Source organism: Carettochelys insculpta, chromosome 19, assembly GCF_033958435.1.
Source record: "Carettochelys insculpta isolate YL-2023 chromosome 19, ASM3395843v1, whole genome shotgun sequence".
Lineage (NCBI taxonomy): Eukaryota > Metazoa > Chordata > Testudines > Carettochelyidae > Carettochelys > Carettochelys insculpta.
Window position 1 is genome coordinate 5,007,719 of NC_134155.1, and position 23,425 is coordinate 5,031,143.

The 23,425-nt window shown below is 45.4% G+C and overlaps 1 protein-coding gene across 6 annotated transcripts in view; it reads left to right on the forward strand.

Annotated features, from left to right (window-relative positions):
* The window catches only part of VPS53 (VPS53 subunit of GARP complex), a 103,459-nt gene that overhangs the window by 73,074 nt on the left and 6,960 nt on the right, over positions 1–23,425 (forward strand). For 5 of the 6 annotated variants that reach the window (XM_075013540.1, XM_075013537.1, XM_075013535.1 and 2 more), the window contains 5 exons: positions 1,096–1,174; positions 6,558–6,706; positions 12,560–12,629; positions 19,027–19,164; positions 23,225–23,329. In XM_075013540.1, coding sequence (XP_074869641.1) covers positions 1,096–1,174; positions 6,558–6,706; positions 12,560–12,629; positions 19,027–19,164; positions 23,225–23,329 — 541 coding nt within the window. The remainder of the gene's footprint in view (positions 1–1,095; positions 1,175–6,557; positions 6,707–12,559; positions 12,630–19,026; positions 19,165–23,224; positions 23,330–23,425) is intronic. The other variant, XM_075013539.1, reaches the window with a different exon arrangement.

The window sequence follows — 23,425 nt, forward strand, 5'->3', positions numbered from 1 at the left end:
TAGAACTTAGCGAGTTCAGGCAAGGCCAGCATTGTTTGCAAGGCAAAAAGCAAAAGTTCATCAGGGGAACTAAGAGTTCATTCATGAAAGGCTTGTACTGAGGTTAAAATCTGTTTATTTAGTGGGTGATTGGCCTGTACCCCTTCTAGAGAAAGTCTGCTGTAAAATCACTGCTGGGCCACGCATTCATGGGGATGATGAACCTACAATGTTCTTTCGCTGTTGTTTTAGGTTAAGCAGTCTCTACTGGCCCACGGTTTTTAAGTCCAAACTTTAGTGTAATGGGATAAAACATGGCTCTAAGTAATATTTCTAATTTTTTTAAATGTCCATGGTTTAGCTTGTCCTATAACTCTGGAGAAACTTGAACAGTTGACTGGTGCAATTCTGGGCATATTATAAATGACCCATCTGCTGTCATCTTGCCAAAAGGAAGACAGTCATTCAGAACTCATCCAGATGCACAGTCTTAACTGCATAATTTAAAAGCCTTATTGTAAGGTTTTGTGGTTAATATATGAACAACAGAATGTCAAGTGGAAGCCACCCCAAGGCTGCATGGTATAGAACTGCGCAAAGGACATGAAATGTTAATTTGAAAAAGACAGGTCGAAGTGGTTTCAGAGGTGAGCTCTGCCCCCAGCACTGGATTGTTTGGTCATTGGAAGGGATCCATGTACATAGGTGCTGTGGAAGTAGCAGTGCTGGGGATTTGCTGTACTCCCTCTCTTGAAGCGGTTTCCATTATATATGTGGGGTTTTCAGTTTGGTTCAGTGGCTCTCGGTATCGTCACTATCCAAATTGTTCCAGCTCTACTGCCCATGTAAGTGGTCTGGCACATTACTGGGATTTCATTGCCACAGTGAAAGGCCATATATAAAATAGTCTCTGTGTAGATTATACCACATCTGCCAACTTCTCTGTAACTGACGGGCAAAGTTCTTGGGTTCTGCGAAGTAAAACGTCTAGCAGCATGTCTCGTCACAGTTCTGTACAAACGCAGCCTATGTTTTTTCTCCTTTACCATTCAGAGAAGTCAGTTTTGGCACTGGGTTGCTGAGTACTGTTGTAACGCATGCACTTGATTTTTACAGTGTGATCTCAAACAGCATACAGCTGTTAGTGCAGGACTTGGACGGAGCCTGTGACCCAGCCCTTACCGCTATGAGCAAGGTAGGTTTTTAAGTGGTTGCCTTCAGTCATACTCTGTAGCTGTTGCTCAGTGACACTGGTCAGTTTCAGTCTGGATGTTTCCTTTGCCCCATTCTGTGAGTAACTGTGTGGTACTGACTTGGTTTTTAAGGCTGCCACCGCTTTATAACTCAAGTCATGCTTCATTTCCACACGAAATCTTGTGTGACATTCGGTACAAGCTTCCATTCTCTTACGGCTAAGCAAACCACACAAGCAGTAAATGCTGTCTGTAAATGTTCATCCCTGTCCTTCCGTTTCGCTTCTTCCTGCTTGTGGGAATCTCTGAAATTTGATTAGCTCTGAATGCCATATGCACTTTGTCTCACTAACCTCTCCACACCAGGAGCTTTACCAAGCCTTTTCTGAGCCCTGTTCTAATGCTAGCTTGTGAATTGTTTGTCCAGAGATTCCTAAAGGGCACTAGAAGGCTAGGTTTTGCTCTGTCGCTTCTCTGATGCTCCCAGTGACACGTGGCACTGTGACAGCCAAGGCTGAAGCCCAATCTCTTCTTCTCAGTCACCAGCTCTTTTGGGTTTTATGGCAATTGTATTGTATTGTCCTCTTTCACTTGTCAGCCGAAACCCAGAGTTGTTTGTCTTGCCAGCGTGGTATAAAAAGCCCCGGTTGCTTTCGGCAGAGATGAGGATGATGTAAGTAAATTGAGCTATGGGTTGAGTTTTCTCCCACTTAGAAATATTAAGCAGAGGTCTCCATTTTGTAGCATCAACGTACTTCCTAGCTGCCATGGGTTTTAATGGCATTCTGGTTGGTGATGTATTCCAGCTGTAACTACCCTTTGTTCCCAGTCACAGTGCAAGTTGGAATGTGGCTACAAACAGTATTTGTATGTCCCAAGTGGAAAGAGGGTTTTTTAGGAAAGTAACACTATGGGAGGAGGGGATTAGCACGTTAGGTGTTGCTTATGTGCCCTGTCAGTCCCTTAGATGCCCTTATCCCTATTAAGATAGTACATCCAAACCACAGAGCTTTGGTTGTTTATACCATAGCAAAACCACAGGGCTGGGAAAGCAGCATATGGCTGGCCATTTATTTCTGTCCTTGGAACACCAGCATAATGAAATCCATGTGAGGGGAGTGATCAGATATAAACATGCAAAGCACTGTGAAACTTGCTAAGTAAATACTTGTCCTGTGAACGCCCAGCCCTCCATTTGTAGCAGACAGGCACTTGCTTGTATGCAAGTTTTACTGGAATTTTAAGTTTCTCAAGACCTATTTGTTACCCCTCTAGATGAATTACAGAGACATTAACATTTGGATGAGGAATACTTCACTCTGTTTTGAAAGTATGAAAAATGTGCCTATGAATCAACTTTTATTGTCCTATAATATGAACCCAAGCCTGTACCATGAGCTGTCGCTCGCTCTTAGTTCAGATCTTTCACTGTAGATAAGCCCTCAGCAATCTGCAAGCCAGGCCGTTCTGGGGTCTTTTTAACTCTGCAACATGGCTGTTCTCTTGAGAAAGCATTTGTGAGAAACAGAAGTGAATTATGAAATGCCCAAGCATCTAAGCATATCTTGGCTTCGTTAGTCGTAGAGAGATTTCACATGGAAAATAAATAATGTGAATATCCATTTCAGATGGAAATAGTCCTGGTTTTGCTCTCATCTTGAATATTTTGGGCAAATCTTAAGTGAAGCTAGGACTCCACCTTCCAAAATGTGCAGTCTTTGGGTATCCTCTTTGCTTGTAAGTGGAGGGCTACTTTTAATAACTTCTCCCACAGCTATTGTGGGATACCACTTGCATCTTATGATCTCTCTTCTAGCCCTTCAATTTTAGGGGTGGTATTTATAATTAGAATGCTTTAAGTATAGGTGATGCTGTAGAATGGCATAAAGACAGCACTATCTGAAGATTTAATCTGACTTGGCTAAAAAGGGTATGCTGGACTAACAATTAAAGGGCAAGAAGGAGTAGACTCAGCAATGGGAGGCAGTCAGTGTTGGGAGAGCTCATGACAGAAATGGGTTTGGAGGAGGAGAGGGAAGTTGTTGGCTGCAATTGGATTTGGAAGGCTTCTCAGATACAGAGGTAGCATGAAAAGATGTCAGAGTGAGAAAGAAATTAGTCCTGGGACAGCTTTAGGAGTATAAGGAACATATGAGGCTGGGTGGTATGGAGAGAATATTTGTTTTATGCGGTGGTAAGTGCCTTATAGATCAGTTGGACAAAGTGTCTCTGCTCCAGATGGCTTCACTGTGAAAGCTGAAAAGTAAGATGGAAAACTGGTCTTGAAAGTGAAGAACGCACTTGACTTGGATGCAGAAAATGAAAAGAAACTCAGTGCAAAGCTTCAAGTACAGAGTGGCCTATGTGAGGTGTTGGAGAAGCCCTTCGCCCCACAGCATGAGCCTATGTACGGATTGTGCATTGAACTAACTCATAATACACCTAAATAACTCATAATACACCTCTGCCTGCAGAGAAGATGCATACAGCAGAAAAGCTGTGATTTGTAGCGCTGACAGAACTCACAAAGCTGAATGTTTCTCAGTGAAAGGACCACAACTTGCAAAATAAACACTATTGCAAAGAAGCGACCACAGTTCTGTAACACAAACTGCCTTCGTTGGAACATTTGTCATCCATCTGTGTAATAAAAAGCAAGGATTTCTGCAACTCTAGTTACGTAGCAAACCACCCAGGTTTTGCTGATGGGCTTTTTTCGAAGGTCCTTGCTGAACCCCTCAGCACATTATACTTTCAGCCATGCAATTCTCAGTTGCTCATCCCTTTTTCTCAATGTCTGTATCTCGTGTGTCACATTTTCTCTCTCACACAAAGATGTGTGTGTGTGAGACTTAATATTTTTGGTTGTTTATGCATAATACAGTCAAAAACTATTTGGAGATAGCCCAAGACAAATACAAAGGAAAAAAAAAACATAAAAGTCCTGAAGAGTAACTTTAAAATGACAGGAGAAAACTTACCCTTTACCAGAAAAATTGGGTTCATATTTCTTGGGATGACTTTTCAGTATGTGTGCACTGAGCTGTACTGAAAAATGCATACACCCAGATCATTTAAATTTACTTTTTAATAAGCTTGGTTATCAGAAGCTTTAGGAATGAAACCCATCAGCTCAGCAGTACCTTTATGTTGATTCTAAATGTGCTCTGCATACCCTGACCAGGCATTCATTTTAAATTACCATCAGTGGGGGAATATGTGGTGCGGGGAACATGTGGCAAGGAAAGAGTTACTAGGTCTATTTCTTCAGCCATCATAGTTGCTCTGAGCAGCTGAAGAGCTGTTGGACTAGTCTGAACAGAGAAGTATAAGAATTACAAACTACAAACAGGCCGAGAGAAGACTGTCCCTCTTACGTCCTGAACACATGTCAAAGCAAAAAGCAGTCAAGTGGCACTTTAAAGACTAGCAAAATAATTTATTAGTTGAGCTTTCATGGGACAGACCCACTTCTTCAGACCATAGCCAGACCAGAACAGACTCAATATTTAAGGCACAGAGAACCAAAAACAGTAAGCAAGGAGGACAAATCAGAAAAAGATAATCAAGGTGAGAAAATCAGAGAGTGGAGGGGTGAGGGGAGAGGTCAAGAATTAGACTAAGCCAAGTATGCAGACGAGCCCCTATAGTGACTAAGAAGATTCCCGTTCTGGTTTAAACCACATGTTAATGTGCCGAATTTGAATATAAAAGCCAGCTCAGCTGTTTCTCTTTGAAGAACGGTACGAAAGTTCTGTTTCAGTAACACACATACCTTTAGGTCATTGACAGAATGCCCCATTCCATTCAAATGTTGACTAACTGGTTTGTGGATCTGGAGTGTTTTGATGTCTGTTTTGTGCCCATTAACCCTTTGTCTAAGGGAGTTAGAAGTCTGTCCAATATACAAAGCATCTGGGCATTGTTGGCACATGATGGCATGTATGATGGCACTACTGAACATGTGTGTCTCTTCTGTTTTGTTAGCTAAAAAGGCTTTGTATGTGACGTGTAGATTCTCCTATTAGGCAGCGGTGATTTGGCTGCTCTGACACGTGAAGCCACCTGTGCCACTCATCCTTTGCATGGAGTTGAATTTGGAAAGTCCTGTGGAATCAAAGCATCTGTAAAAAGGTTAAAAAGCGCAAGGGAGGATTACACATAGATCTGGGGCTTGGGCAAGCAAATTTGAAGGTAGATATCATGAAAACACATTTCCCAAAGACAACAAAAATAGCTGTATTTTTTCTTCCCCTCAAAGTACATCCAGTTTTCCATCCTAATTTTCTGGTATTCTGTTCATCCATAATTCATCTTTGTGGCTTCCTTGAATGTTAGGGTGGTTGTTCTAATCAGTTTCCTGGAACCATATTGCAACATGGAATCATGAGTCTTTACCATCACGCATTCAATGTGTGTACGATAAGAGCACTAAGCAGCCTCTCTCTGGGCTTTCTTACTCCTGAGGGGGAAATAGCTATGAACAAAGATGTCTTGTGAGGGACATGAAGATCTCAGCTGTTCACATCCTTTCAGAAGGTTTCCAACATAGATTTTGAACACTGTCAAAACATCAAATGTCTTACTACAGACAGCTATTCAGTTGTATGTCTAGTGAAGGCATAGGGAAATCAGATAGGGGATTCAATCATTATTCTGTTGCTGTTTATAGTTTTATGTATGTATTTCAGGTGAGCTGGAGTCTTGCATTCTAGTCTTCCACACCAGTAGGAATACAAAGTTTGTGTCAGTTGAGCTCCCATTTGGAGTGTGTCAGCTGCACTGGATTTTTTCATCTCTCTTATTCTAGCTGTTCTCAGCCCTACCAGTGTCAGGTCTCCTATTCCGATACAGGAATCAAGCCTTTTTCCAGGCACTTTGTTATATGCCCAGAATCAGAATTTAGGGGGATAATTCATCTCAAGAAATTGGGAGAGGTGAAAAGAAATGTTCAAACAGGCTGGAATTTCCTCTTAACTTCCACCCAAGGTTGTTTATCTCTGTGCTCCCCCTGTGTATCTGAATACACCGTTCCACCACCCACAAGCATTGCTACTCATTCTGACCTCAGCTCTGTCTGTCGATACGTTAGAGCCATTCTAGCTCTTCTTTCTTCGCACCTTCTCTCTTGTTCAACAGGCTCCATGCTTCTTAGACAGCAAAGGCGTCTTGGTTTCTCTGACAGGGGTTTGGTCATCAATCAGCTGACACAGAAGGCCACCTAGTTAAAGAATTACGGTGACTTTCCATGGAGATACTCTACAGATCTTTGTAAAGACTGGATTGGTAAAAGCCATTGCTCACTTAAGTACTCTAACACTGTAGTGTATTTTTACATTGTCTAAGTCTGGTGAATGAATGGGTCTTTTTCCCCTCCCCATGCAGATGCAGTGGCAGAATGTGGAGCATGTTGGTGACCAGAGCCCTTATGTCACGTCTGTTATTCTTCATATTAAGCAGAATGTTCCCATCATCCGTGACAATCTGGCCTCCACGAGAAAATACTTCACTCAGTTCTGTATTAAATTTGCCAAGTAAGTCTCTGCTCTGTCCCTGCTTGTTGCTAGCCTGGTTATATATTGGCCTTTTGGTACTTTAGACCAGTGGCTTTTGACACGTAGGTTATAAGAGCTTCCCACGTCTAGGGCAATGGGGGGTCACCTGCGGCTCTCAATGAGATTGTGAGGGGCTTCTAATCCTTGTTTCGAGTCTCCTGCTGAAGCAGGCTTGCTCAGCCGTCTGCATTGTTTCTTTTTCACATGCCTGGGCCAGCCCATAAACTGTTTTAAGGATCACTGACCATATGCCCTGTAAGCTGAGCACTCGGGCAGCCACCCAGGAGAGATTCAGGTGCTGCCCAGGTAATTAGCAGAGTGCCCAGAGTGAGCAGCCTGTGTTTTTATTGGTAGTGACGATCCACAAATGCCTTGGTGCACAGAACAAAATTTACTCCACCCATGGATGGGAAAAATTAGAGGGAACACTGATCACTGGAGCACCACTTTCTAAGTGCAGATGCTTCTGGGATGGGCCTCTGGAAGAGACCAGTTTTAAGTGTCTATTTCGAGTCCCAGGGCAGAAGAAGTTGACAGCCAGCATTTGGTGGGTATATGGTAGAAAACTGCGGCTTTGTTATGGGAATCTCTCTTCCTCGGTATAAAGCTGTGCTAGTTCCTAACACTCATGACAGCTCTTCTGCTTCTCAGAACACATTTTTTAAGCCAACCAGCAGTCTGGGAAGGCTCATTTAGCCAGAAGTAAACCCACAGTGCATGAGCCTGTCCTCGCGCGTCTTATTTGTGTAAAGACCGTCATCAGGATCGGGTACGTGAAGCCGTTGTGGTGAGCCTCTTCCTGGCCTGTCAGTGCTAGACAGATGAATAGTGATTGGAGGGAGAGGTGCAAGATTAAATCTGCCTCTCTTTTGCAGTTAGGGGCCCTGCTCCCACTCGTTTTCATTGCAGTTGAGTACCCACCTTTTTCAAACCCTATTTTAAATCCAGCTTCTGCATCTTGTTTAAAGCCTTTTTAGAGACCAGTTTCCTAAATCTAAATTAACTTTGAAGGGATATGGGCAGGATTTTTTTAAACTTCCTTTTGTTTGTCTGAGACCAAACACTGCAGGCCTATGAGCCGGACGAAGGAGGCCAGGGCTGTCAAGTTCTGTATGGGCAGAGAGCACTGCACAGGCTATAGCTCATGCTTAAAAACACCATGTGCCAGTCTTTCCAAAGTAAATCGTATAGGCGGCAAGTTACTCAGTGGCTGTTGGAATGAGAGCCTGGGTTCCTATTTAGCGGAAGAGGATGTAGTGGGATGTGTAGAGAGCCAGTAGCTTCTGCAGGAGGCCAGATAGCGTGAGAGTTGTACTCCTTTTTCTGTCTCTGGGTGTGCATTAGTTTACATTAAGGAGCAGTTACTGATAAATCATATGACACTGCCCATAATCACTGCACAAAATGCTGTCTGTCAAAATTTGTTGGGCATAAACTCTGTGTGGTTACACTTGAATTTTCTAAAGCTAACATGGTGATAAATGAAAAATCCATTTACTCAGCTGTTCACAGCACAGTCTTAATTCCTTGGCCGAGTTGCCTGCCTTTAAACCTTATTGCTAAGCACACACCAAGTAAATTGTGGATAAAGCACCCTGCTCTCTCAGCTGGGAATAGTTCATCTAAGCTGGAATGAGCAAGTGGATCAAAACTTGTTCCTTGGTAGACCTTAGAAAACTACCAGTCAAAGAACCTCTGAGTATCGCTGTGGCCCTGTTCCAGAGCCCTTTGAAATTGCAAGGGTCTTGCTGTCTGCACTGGGCCTGGATGTGAGAATTCACTTTATTCAGAATTCCTGGTGATGGTGACTTTGTCAGGTTACATTTGCAGTTTTTTGAAAGACCTGCCTCTAAACAGAACCAGTACAACCAGTACCTTGGTCTTTCTCAGCACCCATGTGATGTTTTAATCCCTCTCCATATCTGTGTGCCTTTAAGACTCTCAATCCAGTTATAGACTGGACTGTGTGATAGTTATTGCACCTTTTGTGTGCTACCCAACACTGAAAATCCTATGTACATGCTCCTGCATTTTAGGTGTGACTATCTGTAACTTTTTGCACTGGCAGCCACTTAATTCTAATATTATTGCACAAGGGCTGGTTTTCAGTTACAGGACCAAAAGAGAAAGGAAGCATCTAAAGTTGCAAAACTTAAAACCAGCTCAGGAAACTTGAACCAGATTTGCAGGAAGAAAACTCCTCACCAGGAACCTGATACGTCTTTTAGTGTATGCCATATTTTTGTCCTTTTGGGCCAGTACACACACACTCCCTATTAAACTGGCTAGTAGAAATTCAAGATGATACTTAAGAGCAACATCAGTGAACCCCTCTCTGACATTCTTAGGGTGCTTAAACCCACTCCTCTATTAGATAAAAAGTATAGCATGGAGGAAGAGGCTTCCACATCTGTATGGGCATGTGGTCAACCTATAGCCTAATTTAGGAAGTTGCAAGGAGATTCGAGCTGAGGAACAGAATAGAAACCATGGCGTGTGGTAGGGCTTTTAAAAGTAATCTTCCTTTCCTCTGCCCCGGATTGGCTCGGAGTTAGCTATTTAGTGTAGCATGTTGTGGATAATTAGAATGGATTTGCCTGCTGACTTGGAAGGCCTTTGATCAGCTCTTCAATGAGCGGAATTATGTGAAAGAAGATTGTGATATTCAGGCAGCATGTGCTAGACTGGCAGCAGCCCCAAAAAATCTTGATTTGGAGAGAGCGGCTGATCGGAACTTCAGAGGGTTAGTTAAACCTAAGCGATTCTCTAAGTGACTCCGGAGCTGCTGGATGCGTTGAACAACGTTCTGTAGCAGCTCATCTCCTATAAAACAAACAAACTGTGGCTGCTTCTCTGTCTTTCTTGCTTAGTGAGGCATTGTGTTTAATGTGTCATCAATGGAGGGGATTAAGAGAACACAAGCTTGGCAAAGCTACTCCTGTTGGATGGGAGCCTTTCAAGTGCTGTGGTTTCTGTTTTCAGGCTCCTAATCTGTCTTGCTCTGCTTTATTACCACCTTGGGGACTAGTCTGGTTGTATGAAGTGTTTGGATGTGATTTTACAGCTCAAACTGTAAATGAGTTGTGGCATTAAAATGTAGATCTCGGAGTACACTGGGGCACATTTTTCAAAGTGCTTAGCCCAAGCACAGAGAATGTGCAGTTGAATAAATATATATTCATCATCCTGGGATTGTCCGCACGTGCTATGGGGGAGCTGGGCTTTGGCGCTGACTTCAGGAATTGTGCTGTCTAGGCCTTCGGAGACAAGAAGCTCAGATTTGCAGTCATGCTGTGCTGCACTTGATGGCCTCTGCCAGCCAACACAAGGAACAGGGGTAGTGTCACTCATCTTGGCCACCATGCTGGACCCAAGAAGCTGTTTCCAGTTACACAGGGCATATTGTGATGTGCAGCATCCAGGGGTGGAAAAGTCACTCTGTGCTCATTGCGGGGAGTGCGGGTGGCCATCTTCTGATGCCTTGAAGCAAAACCTCCCCCCGTGAAGAATATGTCAGGACAACTAACAGGAGAATCCTGCAGTCACGTGAGTGCAGATTCCCTCCCTGAAATGCTGCAGACTTAAGCAATGTCTCTGTTTTCCCTTATGCAACATGGAAGTCTTAGACCTGCCCTTACAGCTAGACCTACATGTGTGATCTGGCATGCTCCTCCATTTGCAGTAAAGGCCTGCCACCAGCACTGCTACTGATTGTCCGTTTTATAGGCTTGTATGAACTCCAGCTGGTCCTGGCTCCTTCTAATTGCCCCTTGGGATTTATTTATACACCTGAAAAATGGACTTGCGACACACACAACTCATCATTGCCTTAATGCTTTCCTGCAGTGGGGGCTGGGGTTTGTTTTCCTACCGTTGTTTGTGCTGCATTGCCAAGGCTAGTTTTCTCACATGGCCAGACCGAAAGCCATTTAGGAGCAGCTCTGGTGCTTGCTCTCAGTAATTATCGTAAAATTGTTCCCCATTGAGGCTCCCCTTACACCCAGGGAATAGTTGTTCTTTGTGAGAGGCCACAGCCCTGAATCAAAAGTGAGGGGAGAAAATTCTTCCACTGAAGAAGTTTCTTTCCTTCAACTACTTTTCACTCATTTAATGAGAGCCTTCCATGTGCCCCAGACACATAGATTGTGTCATTCTGACCTGAGGAAGGGCAAGAAGAAATTACCTGGTGAGAATAACTGATAGCAGGACAAAGAGGGTCCTGGCCCAGCTGCTTTCCTTATAGAATGGAAATAAATAGCTTGACAGATGCAAAGCCGAAAACCAGACTGAATTCAGGTCACTGCCATCAACAGAGCTTTCTGCAAAGGGAAAGAAAACAGACCAACTCCAACAAAATGCAGGACTGAGCCCTTCAAGTTAAAACCTGTTGCTGGGTCCCATGAAACATGAGATGTGCAGGTGTTGGATGGAAGCCATGGGAAGGAAGCCAAGTAAATTACAAATGAGCCAATAAGCCAAACTGTTCATTAGGGTTCAGGTAATTTCCTTTTGCCTATGGTAGCCGTTCTTCTGAGTTCAGCTACTGAATGCATCTAGTTCTGCCCTTTGGTTTTATTGGTGTTTGTGGGCCTCAGTCTGATTTGTGTTAAGTCCCCTTTACATCCCCCTGGCAGTGTAAAGGGGCCTTAAGATGGCTGATGCTGCCCGGGTGGCATAAAGGGAGTGTAACTTACGTGTACTGCATAGTTTGGGTGCTCACACTTTTTAATTATCAACACGGGAAAAATTGAGACATGGATAAAACTCTGAAGCACCCATGTTGTGTTTCTTCTGTATACAGGGTCGCATAGACACTACAATACTGTCACTGTCTTTCGGATTGAGGGATCAGCTAGTGGGGCCTATCTAAGCAACCGTTTCAGCATTTTGCACCCTCGAAACACATACCCAGATGTATCCTCTTAGCAGTATCGGGGAGGAGGCTGATGATCCCTAGAATAACCATCCAGCTGCTGAGACCATTCCTGTGGGTATGGGCATGGGATTCCGTAGGAAACCACAGTTGACATTGATAAGACTTTCCTGGGCAAGGAGGGGAGCAGCTCTAGGTTTCCTTTATAAAACTGAAAATCAAGAACAAACAGAAACCTGGTCTAGAAAATCCATGTTGTTCAGTGAGTCGTTCAGGGTGGGCCTGGGTTAAGCACTGAACTAGGATTCAAAAGATCTGGATTCTGTTCCTTGCTCTGTTAAAGGGTGACCGTGGGACATTGGGCAGATCACGTAACCTCTAGCACTTTTCTTTCCCTAGCTGTAAAATGGAGTTAAGAAGACTGCCTTTCTCCCCACCTTTTGTTGTATCTTCATGGACTGTAAGATCTTTGGGCTGGGCGCCTTTGCTTACATATATAGCTCCACACACAGTGCGTCTCTGACCTCTGTGGGAATCTCATGATACTTCTATAATACACAAAAATAAAAAATTGTTTCCTGTACAGAATAAGTTCTTATTGTAATAACGATGCTTCCACTTTATCAACAGTTATTTACACCAGTGTTTTAATGTTTAATATATAGGATGTTAGCTTACTTAAGTGATAGTTGAACTGGCACGATAATAGTTTACTCTATTTTTACAGAAATACTTACATATAACATGTACTTGGCCCCCAAATTAATTTGTACATCAGCATGGTTAAAGAAGAACTATATGGCACCTATTTCTTTGTTTAAAAGTATTGCATATCTAGATTCCATTTGAGTGCCCTTGCAGGACCACAGTGGAAAAGTCTGATTTATTAGCTGACAATATTATGTGACTCTGGGTACTGACATTCAAATATGTAATCTTGGTACTCTTCTTCTCTGCAGCTCCTTCATTCCCAAGTTCATCAACCATCTCTTCAAGTGCAAGCCGATTAGCATGGTGGGGGCAGAACAGGTGAGAAAAGTTAATTGCACCCTACTGCAGAGCTGTCAGCTTCATTGTGTCTACGCATCAAATTGTACAGAACGAGGGCATCTGTTGCTAAGGAAATGGAGGTGGAGGTGGTTATGTATTGTCTGAATTTCAAAATAAGAGTCTCCAGTGGTTACTTTAGGGCTTTATGATCAGTGCTGTCATGATACGTTTTGGCCAGCAGGATAAAGAAGACTGGTTGGTAAGCAACATGACTAGGGTTAGATCAAGTCCTGGATTTTGTTTCCAACTCTGCTCCTGCCTCACTGGATGACTGGGGACAAGTCCCTTAATTTCTCTGTACCTATGATTATCCTGGTGTAAAATGGGCATTGTGGAACTTACAGTACCAGCCTCAAAGTGTTGCAATAATGACTTACATTGCTGAAGAGCTTGGTGAAAACCACTCGCTATGGGTAAATGGTTATTTATGGCAAGAGCTACAGCAGGAACAGAACCTCATGGAAAGTAAATGTTTGTCTGTTTAGGTCTCCTCCCCAGGTAACCCACCCACCCATCTTCCCACACACGTGCGCACACACCCCTGTTTTGCTGCCCACCTGCAGTCCTGTGAACACAACCGGAAGAGACTGGAAATTGAAGTCTGAGGCTCCTCTGCTGATTGGCTGCCCTCGTTGGAAGGGCTGGGGCAGAGGCACCACAGATGGCTGTGCCAGACGTGCCTCTCCCTCCAGTACTAGGTCCAACGCTGTGCTTAAATGGTGCTGAGTGCCCTGTGCAATGGCGAATTTCATCCATTATTCAGATCGTCTGATCCTGAAACAGGACTTGATGCAGCAAGTGTCACATGATAGGTGACAATTCTGCTATAATCAAGTTGGCTGCTGTGACTTTTCCAAATGCAGTTATTTAATAACAGAAAAGCAATGGCAGAGCAGCCACAGTGGAAAGGCAACGCCATTTGCATGGTAAACAGACTAGAGAGGCACCAATGCACATTGGCCTGTGAGCCTGGAGATGGAAGCTCAGCTGCAAACGTTGCCTCCTTTAACAGAGGGAACTCTGATCAGCTCCTGAAATTGCCTCCAGCCAAAAGCCTGTCACTCCATTGTGAATGATTGTTCCTGCTTCAACATGCACAGTAAACAGTCAGTATCCATAGAGTGTGTACTAGTTTAACTAGAAGCCCAGTTGCAGCTCCTCTTGCAAGCGGAAGTTGGGCTGGAAGGAAGTTCTAGACAGAAACTTGTAATACATATCTAAAGGGTATAGGCTGGGGCTTGTGCTGGCGCTGAGAGGAGCTCCAGCAGGGGGCTGGGCCAAGCTGCCTGCTGGCTGCGGGAGGAGCTCTGTTGGGACCTGAGCTAGTCCCCAGGCTAGCTGGGGAAGGGGCTGGCACTGGAGGGGGCTCCACTGGGGAGCTGGACCAGGGATGGAGCTGGCAGAGTGAGGGGACAGGGCTAGCCCCTGCGTTGGCTGGTGAAGGGGCTGGTGCTGGCATGGTGCAGGGGGAGGGTCTCCATTGGGGAGCTAGGCCAGGCCCCGTGCTGGCCGGGGAAAGGGCCAGGGTTGACACAGGGCAGGGGGGTGGAAGATGGAAGAACCTTGCCCAGACAGATGGGCAGACACAGCAAAAATAATACATGTTGTATTGTTCCTACTCCCTGGACATGTCCAGGGTAGTCAGACCATGAAGGCACCTGGTTAGGAGTATTGCATTTTGAGTTGGCTGTTGCTTTCAGAGCTAGGAGATTTGTAATGATGTAAACATCTGCTACTCAGCTGCTCTCTTGGCTTCTTTTATTACTTACCTGCAGAATGTGTCTGGTTTTTCAGTTAGTCTCCTTTGGAGAGAAACATCAAATCATGAGAACAACATGGCTGGATTCGGAACAGGGAAAATAGGGCACAGCTTTGTCAAGTTACCTTAGGGGAAGTAGGACCTGTTTTCTGGAGAAAAAGAGCTTTAACTGGAGAGGTGCAGGTGTGCTGATGGTTTGCCGAACAAGTCCCGAGAGACTGGCTAATGTTGAAGGAAAAGGAAGCATTTTATAGTAGTCTGCCTGCCACCTGTGCCTTCTCATTGGGGAATTGCTGCCAGCACTTTGACCATGGTTACATGCTGCTCAAGCAGCCCCTGGTTTCTGAAGCATCTCAGGTGCACAGCTCCTGACGCTGGCGTCGGTGTCTGTATTTAGCAGCAGGAGCTGAGGGATGGTAATGCGAAGGGGAATCTTTCACAACGAAACATTCAAGCAACACCCTCTAAGTGGCTTTTAAATAAAGGCAAAGTTGTAATCCAATCCAGCAGAAACCCTGGGTGCCTGAATTATAGCCGCAGTGAACCCTGTGCTGAGATCAGTTGCTGGTGAACGTGCTGTAATAATGACAGTAAGATGAAGAAAAACAATGGAAGTGTAAAAGAAAAGAGAAGTTGCTGCCTTTGCTTGGCTTTTAGCTTGTCTCCCAGCTAGTGTTTCATTCCAGCAGGATGTGAGAAGGTGGATTGCAGGTACTTGTTTGCATTCCCTGTTAGAGCAGTTTGGGCAACAGAATGCTGCACTGAAGTGCGGGTTGCTGCGCTCCACCATGGCTGGCTTTGAAGATGTGCACAGCTTATCGTGGACGTAGTTTAAACAAAAAACAACATCCTTCATAGAGCCTGCGGCTCCCAGTGGTGCCATTTGTGGTTTCTGCAGGTGCTGGCAGCGTTCTCTCTCGAGTGTTTTTTTGTTTGCAACGTTTCTCCCTTCTGAATACTGAAGTCTGCCAAGGAAATTTCAGCGGAGCGTGCAGGCTGCTTGAGTTCATCTGATGGATCTTGGCATTTTATGAAGCTTCCGAACAGCCAGGGAGAGCCCTGATGTTGGCTTGGTGGCTCAAGATGAACCAACGCAGCCGTGACTCAGCGAGGAAGTCTGGCTGGGAAAGGTTCAGGGCTAAGAGGATTGAAGCATCCTTTTAGATGTTGTGGGGACTTCAGAGCAATGTGATGGGGGAGCGAGACAGGAAGAGTTGTGGGGGCAGGTAAGAGGCAGATCTAGAGTTCTGGGGTGTAGAAAGGAGTTGGAGGAGAGAAATATTTCTCAAGATCTGACTTTGGACACAATGTAAGGTGCACAACTTGAGACCCTTTCAAGTGAGCCTGTTTTTCAGAGAACGCTGGACTCCTGCACTCTGAAAGTTAAGCCCGGTTAAAATATCTGCATTTGGACACCCAAAATCTAAGGCACTCAAACTCATTGGGGGTTTTAAAATGTTAAAACTCTCAATTTAAATGCTTAACCCTCAATGGATGGATGTCTGTTTGTTTGTTTTTAACTGTTGGGTAATTAAAAGCAGACAAACTATTTTTTTTTGTTTGTGGCTTTTTTTCTTTTTTTTAAAAGGCTGAAAATTTGTGCCAGGGGTACAGCCCAGGGCAGATTTTTTTTTTGTCTGCATGAATTCTTAACCCACTTCTGTAGAGATTTATAATAAAAATGGTCCTTATTGTACATCCCATGGACCGAGTGTGAGATCTCACGTTTAAATAAGTGACAGACTTGCTTAGGATTCCAATACACAATCTGCACAGTTATCCCAGGAGCAGAAACACAGAAGGGAGAAACGTAGAAGTAAGGTCCTGAGTACTCTTGGCCATCAAGAATCTCATGGCAGTTTTATCGAGTGTTGGTGTTAAGCCCCGTGTCCTGGCTAGCTTCCAGTGTGGCCATTTATGTCTGCCTCCTTCACTTCCTTTTGTATTTCCAGACAGATGTGATATCCCTCTCTTTAAAAACTCTGTGGTCTGGTGGTGGTGGTACAGAATAGCTGCTGAATGGAGCATAGCAAACCCTTGGAGTTGTTGCTGGATGAGAGACATTGCGGCATTTATAAAATGCCTTTCATTTAGCCCCACGTGCTTTACAAACCATTTCTGATGCACCCCAGCAGTGTCAGATTGATAAGTGTGCTGCAGTTTGGAGATGGGGAAACTGAGGCACAGAAGTGCTTTGTCTTAGCCTGTCACACAGTGGGCTCAAAGGCAGGCTCTGGATTAGAACTCTGAGCTCGTAACTCCAAGTTCTTTATCTCCTTTTGTCTCTGTCTGTCAGAGAGCCCCAAAGCTAACAAGGTAGCAAATAGCAATAGTAAGGAGGGATGTTTTTTCAGTGTCTTTGGCATTTACTGAAACAATGAACTTTCACACCTACCCATGTGTCAGGGAGGGCAAATGACTGGACAGGTTAGGAGAGTTTGCATTACCATCATGTTCAGGGTGCAGCTATTGCCTGTCATCTCAGCCATTGGCTTCCTACACCTGTCTGTTGGCTAGGATAGCCCACCTCTTTGTTTTGAAAATATAGCTTGGGTAGGACAGGGTTTCCGATGGGAGCTAGGTGAACTGATGTCTTAAAAGCTGGTGGCAGGCAGGAATAAGAAAGTGGGGCTCTGAGCAATGTGCCTTTGTGAAATGAAACTGGCTCTTTTTAAAAAATAAATACAAATAAAAGATGTTGCTGTGTTTGTGTAGTCTGTGCTCCTGCTGCTTTCCCTAAGAGAAAGCAAATGGCTGAAGTTCAGTGCTCAGTTGCCTTGTATAATAATATTATTAGTGACTCTCAGTTGCTCCTGGAGCTTTTCTGAGCAACCCTATGGTTAAAAGTGATTAACCTGTCATCAGGTGTATGTTCTTGTGTCTTGTTAGGATGATGGGATAACTTACCCAGTGCTGCTCTCTGGCCACTCTGTTATCTAATGCAAACTGGCCAGTGCAGGTCTGTTAGTTCCTTACTCCTGTTAGTCTCTTACTTCTACTTAGTTAGGTAGAAATAAGTTATTTCTGAATAGCGTGTCCATACTGCAAGGGCATTTCCAAACTGAGTGCTCTCACTAGAGAGCCCAGGTCTGAAATAAGAGCCGTGCATTTTGGGTGTGTATCCCATCATGCCTGGCCTCACTAGGCACTGTGGGATGTCAACAGGATGTCTGTCTGTGAGTCCACTTGTTTGTGTATCTGAGTGTGCTTGTTCAAGAACTCCTGAACCACCCACCGCTGAAGACGGCAGCGAGGTTGCATGCATCTCTCTCTGAGGAGGCGGAGTGACTCCTGTTCATTTTCAATAGGTCTCGTGTGCCAAACCTGTTCTGGGCACTTGTGAAAAATCCCACTAGGCTTCTACCTGAATCTTTAGTGGCCCACAGAGCCTTGTAAATCTGGCCGTGAGCACAAATGTTACCACAGTAGCATTGCTTTTTACTGCCACTGCTGATCTGTGAAAGGGAGCATCTCGGTGATTTAACAGTCACGTTCAAATCTAGGCACCAGTGCAGTGTTTGTCAATGTGGATTTTTATTGTGTGGAATTCTGTCTCCACTGCAATGAATACAGACCACTAGTTCATCGCTCACGTGCCTTGAGACAGCCGTAGGATGGTAATGATAGTGTTACTTTTTGTATCTGTTCCATGTTTGAGCTGGTGAACCTGCCACGACCACCCTGCCCAGGCTCAGTATCCCAAGTATGCTAACTAACGTCCGGTAGCTTAGTATGTTATCTAAATGTGGTGTGCCTAGTGGTGTAACGCAGATGGTTGTGAGTCTCTTGCAACGCTGGTTGTGTTGTGGGAGCACACTTCTGCCGGAGTCTAGCCCTTTTGCAGGAATTCACTTTTCATCAAGATACCTGGCACCTTTCCTATCCCATGTTAACAAATCCAATTGTGCCCCTCTTCTCTTTAAGCAAAAACGCAGCCCAAATGATTCAGGTCTCTGCTCCACAGCTGATCTCCGCTCTGCTTTTTAATTCATACCTGGGACAGTCCAGAAGGATTTAGTTATTGAGCTCTGACTGATAGCACCTTTTCCAGTTTAGCTATTTTGAGCAATAATCCCTTTCCCGTCATACTGCCTGAATAAGGAGCCAGTTTAGAGAAGATTCCTGTCCCTATACTGTGAGCTAGATTGAGTCAGCCAGTGGGTTGCTGTCAGTGGTTTTTTAGTGTTTGAGTAAGTGTGGAACAATTAATAGCAATGCAGGCTCATAGGCTTAAAAGGGCTCAGGTTGTTACCAAGTTGGTCTCAGTATCCAGTTAACAATACAGCTTACCAATGAGTGACGATGTTTCACTTATAAGCACCCGTGAACATATGATGGTTGAGAAATCCACATGCTGCGGACAAGCTCCCAAGCTGGTGTAAATAGCCATAGCTCCATTAAGGTCAGTGTAGATCTGCTGATCTACACCAACCACGAGGTCTGTTCCTTTGAGGCTCCATCACAGTGAATCATTCCTTCTGTGCCAACAGTGATGCAAATGCCAAGAGGTTTTGGGTTTGTAAAGAGTTCAACTGTTAGCCTTTGTTGCGATCTAGCTGAAAATAGCACTTGGTGGCTGGGAAGAAGGTAACAGCTGAGTGTGATTAACTATTACAGCTGCTGTTGGACACTCACTCTCTGAAGATGGTTCTCTTGGATCTGCCTTCCATTGGGTCCCAGGTGGTGAGGAAGGCTCCTGCCAGCTACACAAAGATCGTGGTGAAAGGCATGACGCGGGCAGAAATGATCCTGAAGGTAACTCTGGAGAGTCTTTATTCTGAGTCCTGAGTCTGCTTTATTTGGCAGCTCACAGTGTGACTGCCAAGGGGCTGTGCTCTTGGAAACCAGTATTACCGAGAAAAGAGCCACATGTGTGCTCGTCTGTACAATCTGGTTGTCGTTTCCAGGGCATCTCAGCAGAGAGTTGGGCACTCAAATCCTGTTGACTTTCAGTAGGGTTTGGGCTCCTAATTCCCTAAGGCATTTTCAGAAATCCCTTCCCCCATGTGCGTCAGAGCAAATGTGACTTTGAGACTTTCATGCATAACTGGCTAGTGAGAGCCAATTTGGGCTGGTGTCACATCTGCTGTCTAGTGGAATGGCCACACCGCTCCGGTATCTTGTTGAGCAGCCTCCTCTTTTGCTTTTTGAAGCTTCTGACTGTAAAATGACCCATGACCAGTTTTTGCCATAACATAAAAACAATGAGAAATCCTGTGGCACCTTATGGCCAGGAAGTCCTGTGGCACCTTATAGACTGACAGATATTTTGGAGCATAAGCTTTTGTGGGCAAAGACCACATTTGCCACACTTCCAGGTTCAGGGCCTGGTTGGGGTTTTAACTGAATTTTCTTTCTTGTGAGATTCACGTGGGAAAGTACAGACTAGAAAGTTGAAAGCAATGGCACAGAATTCAAAGAAAATTGAACCCAAATAAACTATGACTAGTGATAGTATGGCAGGAGTACGGCACATGGAGCTCCCAGCTGAGATGAAGGCTCCTTTGTGCCACCATAATACCATAGTGGAAGAAAATCCTTTCCCCAAAGAGCTTGTGCTCTAGAGCTGAGGTCAGCAGCCTTTCCAAGGCTGACTGCTGACATTTGACCTCTTGACTTCTTTATACAGTCTGAGAGCCAGTGATCCTTTATTAAAGTCACTAATAGTCCTACTTACAACAGCTTCATTACTAAATAAATGAAGATGCAGAACTTTACCATTAGGTGGTGGTTGGTAGCATTAGCTGGTCATTTGTTAATCCACAGCAGTATGGCTTTGAGCAAGCTCCCGGCTGCATGGGGGAGAAGGTGCGGGACTGAGTGACCGAGTTCCTATCGGTACATGTGCCAGGGTTTGCTGACCTCTGCTCTAGATAGACAAATCAAAAGGTTGTTATCCTGCCTTATCATGCTAGCTTCATCAGTCATGATATGAAGCCAGTGCAAGTGGTGAGATGCTTGTATTGACATTGCAGCAGACCCACAGATCCTTCAGGCAGTGCACAATCACTCTGCAACTATTGAGGTAATGCAGAAACCTGGCAGTAGTAGCATGGCTGCTTTTTCGCATAGCACAGACTGTCAGTGCTTGTGCTCACACTGAGGGTGGGATTTTGGTCCTGATGGAAGCTTGTTACTCTCCTTCTAGTCAATGTTTCCTTTACCGTATTGTATTACACTGCACTCTCCAGTCATGCTGTGAACCCACCATCCTGGTGGTAAACGGGTGACTGGAATAATTGGCTGGCTTCTGCACCCAAAACAATCTGGTAACCATTGATTCCCATTCCCTTTCTATGCATCAGTCCCCTCAAACCCCAAAACCTGGCATCTGTTGTCAACATCACATGCAAAAATATACAAAGTGAATATTCTTAGATGAAACTCAAGTTCTCAAGCAGCGTGTTTCCTCCTGTGCCCATCTCTCCATTTTTATTATTGATGGAAACATCTATCAGTTTGTCTGCATACTGTGAACACAACGTTTACTGACGTTTTACCAATAAAAAGCTAATCCTTCCAAGCCTATGTACAGGGACATTGCTACCCCCTCCCAAACACAGTTTGGCTATACCATCTGGAGTGCTTTCAAGGATCTATCATACTACGGTCTGGAGGGATTTCAGGTGAAGAGGAGAACTCCATTGCACCCTGTCATGTGGGGTACATTACTGCACTGTGCTTTACCTGCAATTTTCATTCTGTTTGTCTCATTAAACCTGGGTAAGGCACAAGAATGTTGTTAAAATAAATACCATGACAGGCCAGACACACCAAGAGTGTTCCTTAGTGAGACTGGAAGAAAGGAGGGGGAAGGGTTCCTTCTCCTACAGCTACAGGGTCCTGGGTTCCAGCTTTCCACCGTGGCACCCAGTTTTACCAGGGTTATACATGGAGGATTTTGTGTGTGTATCTCTCTGGGCTGCTGCGTGGGGAAAATCAGAATGCCCATCGCAGAATCCAGCATGGGGGGAGATGGGCCAACAGGAAGCACTTAGGAGAGTTGGGAAGACCAGGAAGGTTTTCTCTTCCCTCACTACGACGTTTGGCTGACTAGTGCCAGTGAAAGATTTTTTTATAGAGCTTGTTGTACAGCCACTTGCCTGTTTTGATGTGAAAGGAGCTAATCCTCTTTCCAGCTTCCAGTCTCCATTTTATTCACTCCTCACTTGCTCCTGGGCCAGGAGCCCATCTCTCCCAGCCCCTGCTGCAGGTCAGCAGACTCCACACCAGACCAGCTGCAGCGCTTGTGGAGAACTGTTTCATGCAGATCAGTCCCAAGAGCCTCGTCAGACCTAGAGGGGCCATTAATGTTGGTAGTGTTATCTCCTGGCCTGCTGTGGCATAACGCAGATACCAGTGGGCAGCTCTGAGACATGAGGTTACATGTGAGATGCCTTCAAACAGCCCATCCGTGCAGGTATCCCTGGCTAACTTCATGGTATGTATAGCGACAGGAGCCTAGCCAATGAGTAGAACTGGGCAATCTAAAACCACAAGAAGCTTCAGGCTCCAGTTCAGCCCTGGAGCTCTGACCAGCTGTACTAACCTGACTTGCTTTTTGAGTAAAACCTTCTTCCCCTGCTCAGAGCACTCTGGCGTCATGGGTGATTTGGTGGCTTTGGGGCAGTGCAGCTCATATGGCAAATCCCCCTGAAGCCGGTGCAGAGTTACACATCTGTGTGCTGATGCCATTCCCTGGGGTTTCACTGTCCCCTTGTGGTGTAGATCTTGTGTCCCCGAATCTCAAGTGGCTTCCTCCAGCCTCTCTGAAATGGCGTGAAAAGCAGGCAGTGCGAAGCAGTCCCCCTGACCGCTGCTCCCCGTGCTCTCCAGCTCTCCAGCTGGCTGCTCTGTGCAGTAGAAAGGTCGCGTGGGCAGTTAGCAGTCCAGGCTCACCAATGGGGCACTAAGGGAGCTCCCCCGTCCGCACATGTTGCCTGTCCTGAGCTGAGGCTTTCTGGCTCCAGAGCTGTCAGTGGGCAAGTTCCTTCTTCCCGTGGTGTTGAAGAGACTCCTGCTTCTCTGTTGAACGAAGTGAGACTTGGAGCCCCGTCCAGTGTGCCTGAGGCCGAGTCCTACAGCAGCTGCAGCACAATGCACGGCCCCTGCAGCCTCTAGGTCTGTTCAACTTCTGAGTAACAATTAGACAGTCCTCTCCCGGCTCTGGGAGCCGCTGTTGCCTTTCTCCTGCTCGTTTGCCCACACCTTTCAGTAACAGTAAGCGTCTTGGCCTCCTTTCCATTCCTTAGGCATCTCAGGTTGCACTGGTTTGCACAGAGACAAGGCCCTACGCTCCTCATTCTGTGTGGTTGTCTGTGTATGTTCCACTGTAAGACAGCCCGGCTCTGGGTCAGAGGCCTGTGTGGTGATCGTTGGCAGGACAAAGCACAGGGACTAGGCAGGAGAGCTTTACCCTGCATCCTCCAGAGCTGTGTTCTTTGCAAGCCCAAAGATTTATCCTGCCGTCTAACCAGCAGTTCGCCTTTTCCCCAGGTAAAGCAGGAGCAGGACTTTGGCTCTTCTGAAATGGGCCTCGGTTCAGAATCGTTGCCTCCTTGCCAGAGTCCCTCTGCCTGGATCTAGGTGAAATGATGACAGCCCTTCACCCATCGCTAGTGCCAGCCTGTGTCACCGATAATCCACATGCCTGAATTTAAGTTGGGCTTTTGGAAGCTCTGCTTATATTTCAGCAGAAACTTCTCCTGCGACTGGCAGTCTACTCTCCGGATAGCTGATTGGTGGGTGGGTTCCTGTGTGCATTGCTTGTGTCTGATGCACCCCCACCCTTCTCTCTCTCTCTCTCTCTTTGCAGGTGGTTATGGCCCCTCACGAGCCCCCCGTTGTATTTGTTGACAATTACATCAAGCTCCTGGCTGACTGCAGCACAGACACTTTCCAGAAGATCCTAGACATGAAGGTTTGGCCCAATCCAGCAGAACTGACAGTCCTGTAATGAAGTCCCCCTCTGGAAAAACCCTGAATGCCTTGGGGGCTGTTTCAGCAGAAACGTGTA